This window comes from Rhopalosiphum maidis, chromosome 2, assembly GCF_003676215.2.
Source record: "Rhopalosiphum maidis isolate BTI-1 chromosome 2, ASM367621v3, whole genome shotgun sequence".
In the NCBI taxonomy this organism is placed as follows: domain Eukaryota; kingdom Metazoa; phylum Arthropoda; class Insecta; order Hemiptera; family Aphididae; genus Rhopalosiphum; species Rhopalosiphum maidis.
Window position 1 is genome coordinate 17445137 of NC_040878.1, and position 3978 is coordinate 17449114.

Below are 3978 nucleotides of genomic sequence, written 5' to 3' on the forward strand. Positions count from 1 at the left end.
TTGTTCGGAAATCGTTATTGTGTTTTATAATATTATATAATATAATATAATGTACTGTCGTCGTTTCACGGCGTAATTGGACCTACCGCCACCACTGTTGTCATTATATAGTGCTTTGGCTGACCTTGGACGATTCATTTTTCATTTTAATGAACATTATTCGTGTCGAGTAATTATACTAATCTACGCGATGATTTTTATACGCTCCGATTAAGAAATTTCCCGCCACTGCGCGTTAAATAACATAACCATTAACCACACGAACCACCTGCCCGTGTATTGTTGATTCAGGGACAATAATTTAGTATTAATATCAGTGGTAATATTTAGCTAATTAATAAGTTAAGCTCATTTATATAAGTAAGTTCGTTAGTTATTTAATATAAATGTATTATATTTTTACTTAATTTATGTTAACGTTGAACTTATTTATCTATTAATAATTATTTACTAAACTCAAGCAAAACTATTGTTTATATTAATACATTTTTAATTTAGGAAGTTTGTAACATTTATGTTTAATAATTTAACAAATGTTAGTAATTTTAAGGTTATAATAAAAATAAAATAACATTATAATAATAGTAATAAAAAAGGTTGGTTGAATTATTATAATATAATGTTTAGATTAAGTAGTATATACAAATTTACTTGCAGTTGCATATTGTTTTTTAAGTTTCTACCAAAAAATATACAAAATATTATTTAAAACGTAACAGACAATAAAAATTATATTAATTTATAGAATTCATAACTATTATTGTACTTTCGTAATAATAGAAATATTTGTATCTTATATGAATATTATAGTTGTAATGAATAGGACCCATCTTTTGTAAATTCAATACCACGCATTAAATGTCTACCTACTTATCTTATGTCTGATTAATTTAAACGAATCATTAGTTTGTTGTTTACTTCGATTTGATTGTATATCCTTTTTAAATGTCATGTGTATTATAATAACTTATAAATAATAACTCTATCGTATCGTATACAATCCTTTATTATCAAAAAAACATATAACATATTACATAGATACCTAATAATATTCAGTTTAAATACTACACGAATTGTATGAAATAGTAAATCCATTTAAAATATTCGTTTTAAATATTATTATCAATGCGTGTATAAATTTTCCTTTAAAATAATTAGATATATTATTTGTGGCGTTAGGTTAGATTAAGTTAGGATATATTTTTTGTCACATTATAATTAAATGATTTTTTTTATTTCTAACGGTAACCCTCTTCCAACCAAAGCACAAAATACAAAATAAAAACCGAAATAATTAGATATTCTCACTAAAAAAAAAAAAAAAAACTAAACTTATCAGTTGGTGTGACTTAGTCTAAACGGAATAAATTTAATTTTGAAAACAGATTTTTATTCATAAAGAAATGTTTTTAAGATCCTATAATATTATATTTTGAGAGATTTTCGCAGGAAATTCCTTATTTCCTTTATTGTACCATTCATCCATCAGTTACAAAATTCGTTGCCACGGATACCGATAATATAATTGTTTGTTTTATAAAATGTATTATACTTTTTCTCGCGTATATTCCTATAAGAATCATATTACATAATTGTCATAGCAACATTAAATGAATTACATTTTTTAGTTATGTACTGTTATTCATCTAATATTTCTACATGCACTATATTTCCATATAGCTGCGAATAAACGACTATATCACTTTTATTATTATTATTTTTTTTTTTTTTTGAGGGGAGGAGTGTTATAAGTACGCCTTAAGTTTCATGTAGTGTTTAAATATTTCAAATTGAGTTTAAATATGATACTTTGATTAAGTGATAATTTATTTGTTTTTCTCCTAATATTATCTAATCGTAAAATTTCTGCTTTTAAATAACTTAGAAAAAACTTAGTTATCTATAACGAATCAATAAAATTATCAAATATTTTAATACCATGTATTATATTTTTGTAACATTGTTCCTTGTATAGTATTCATAATTAATTTACCAATACACATTCACTAATATTTTAATCAGTTATAATACTACGAATACTCTTAATTTTAGTTTCAGTCCAAATTGTTTATTTTTTTACATATTTGCATAAAACTACAGTAAAATATACCCCAGTAATATGACGTTACTATACTTACTTGAATTTTATAGTAAAATTGCTTATAGTATTATGTAAATACATAATAATTTCAAAAAGGAAAATTAAAAATTGTATATGTTTTTATTGGTGCTCTCACTACTTTTTTTGTAGTCTGTTTTTAATATACATTTCTCTTCTTAAAGCTGTAGTATTCATTCGAACGCCATCTCTATGGGTCTTGTGTGCCGCAGGCCGCGGGAAAGTCGTTAATTCCACTTTGACGTCATTATTCAAATCGATTAAAAGACGGTCGATTGCGCTGTAAGTATCGATAATAATATCAGGTAACATTGAAAGAAATTATAATTATTTTTTCATTTCATAAATTATTTTATAGTTGTCTGTTAAAAAACAATTTTAGATAACGTCAATTTCAGACGTTAGTAAAAGAACATATTTATTTTAAAAGACTCCTTTTAAAAAATAATAATAAAAAACCCCACCCATTGTATCTTTCTTATATTCAATTATAATTGAATACGTATTTACTAATTTAATTTAAGTATACGTGCGCATATAATTTATTAGAAGAATAATATTGATAAAACGTAATTTTTCTAACCTCATAACCAAATCCTTTGTTGGTTTCACATCAATAAGTATTTTTTCCTCTTTATTATTTGCATATAATAGTTTTGTTGGGTTTGAAATTAATTTAAAATTGACAGATTCCAACTCTACTTCTTTTCGTTGATCATCCATATCATCTGATTTTAAATATATTGTATCTGATTTAGGAAATATTTCGTTTGTAACTTCTGTTATGTTATTGATTCCAACACCTTCTCTATGGATTATCTGTGCTTCTGGCCGTGGAAGAGTTGTTAAATTCTCTTTGACGTCGTTATTCAAATCGATTAAAATGTTGTTTACGCTGCTGTAATTATTGATAATAATATCAAGTAAAATAGAAAACAATTATTAATATTTTTTTTAATAGATTAGTTTATGTTTATTAATAACCAATTTTATATTTTAATATAAATTTCAAGCGTGTAAAAAACACGTTTATTTTATAAATATCCTCTTAAAAGAAAAATTAAAAAAATATTAATAATCGTAAACACAAAAATAACCAATTCATTATACAGTGTATATCTATTTTAATCTGATTTTAATCGAATACGTTTTTACTAATTAATTATAAATTAAGTTCACACGTGTAGTTTACTATAAATAAATAATGATAATTTGTAAATTTTCAAACCTTATAACTATATCTTTTGTCATTGGTATTGCTATGTCATTTAATATTTTGTTATTTCTGTTATTTGCATATAAAGAACCTGTATATAGCAGATCCTCTTCTTTTTGTTGATCCTCTAGATCATATGATTTTATAGATGTTATATCTGTTTTAAAAATTGTTTCATTCAGGACCCGTGGTTCAATGGATAATGCCTTACATTCCGCATTGTCTAGATGAGAACAATTTAAAAGTTATAATTAAAATTATGAAAAATAGAATTTCAAAGTGATAAAAAAGGTACTTGTGTTTTCCATGTTATCTGTCATTTTAAGTTTTTATGTTCAGTTGAGTTATTTTTTAAGTATTAATAATGTGTGAAGTAATATAAAGTATTAGCCAATTTTTTTGGAAAGCGAATTGTTTAGATTTAATTGTAAATTGTAAACAAAAATATTGTCAGGGTGATGTACTTTTTTATTTTCATTTTGTATATACGAAAAAAATATTATTATGTATTCTGTTATTTTTCTTGTAAAAAGGTATTTTATTATAATCCATACATATATTATAATTTCAATTTTCAATAAGATGTTCATTTATTATTGTGAAAATTTAATATAGTTACCATTTTACCAAGCATATAATAACC

The 3978-nt window shown here is 23.7% G+C and overlaps 1 protein-coding gene across 1 annotated transcript; it reads right to left on the reverse strand.

Moving 5' to 3' along the window:
• Window positions 1-2236: 2236 nt before the first annotated feature.
• LOC113551034 lies at window positions 2237-3655 on the reverse strand. The gene is made up of 4 exons (XM_026953036.1): window positions 3631-3655; window positions 3348-3558; window positions 2703-3017; window positions 2237-2399 (listed from the first exon to the last, which is right to left on the reverse strand). Exons 1-4 carry the CDS (start codon window positions 3653-3655, stop codon window positions 2237-2239), a joined length of 714 nt encoding a protein of 237 aa, XP_026808837.1.
• Window positions 3656-3978: the final 323 nt, after the last annotated feature.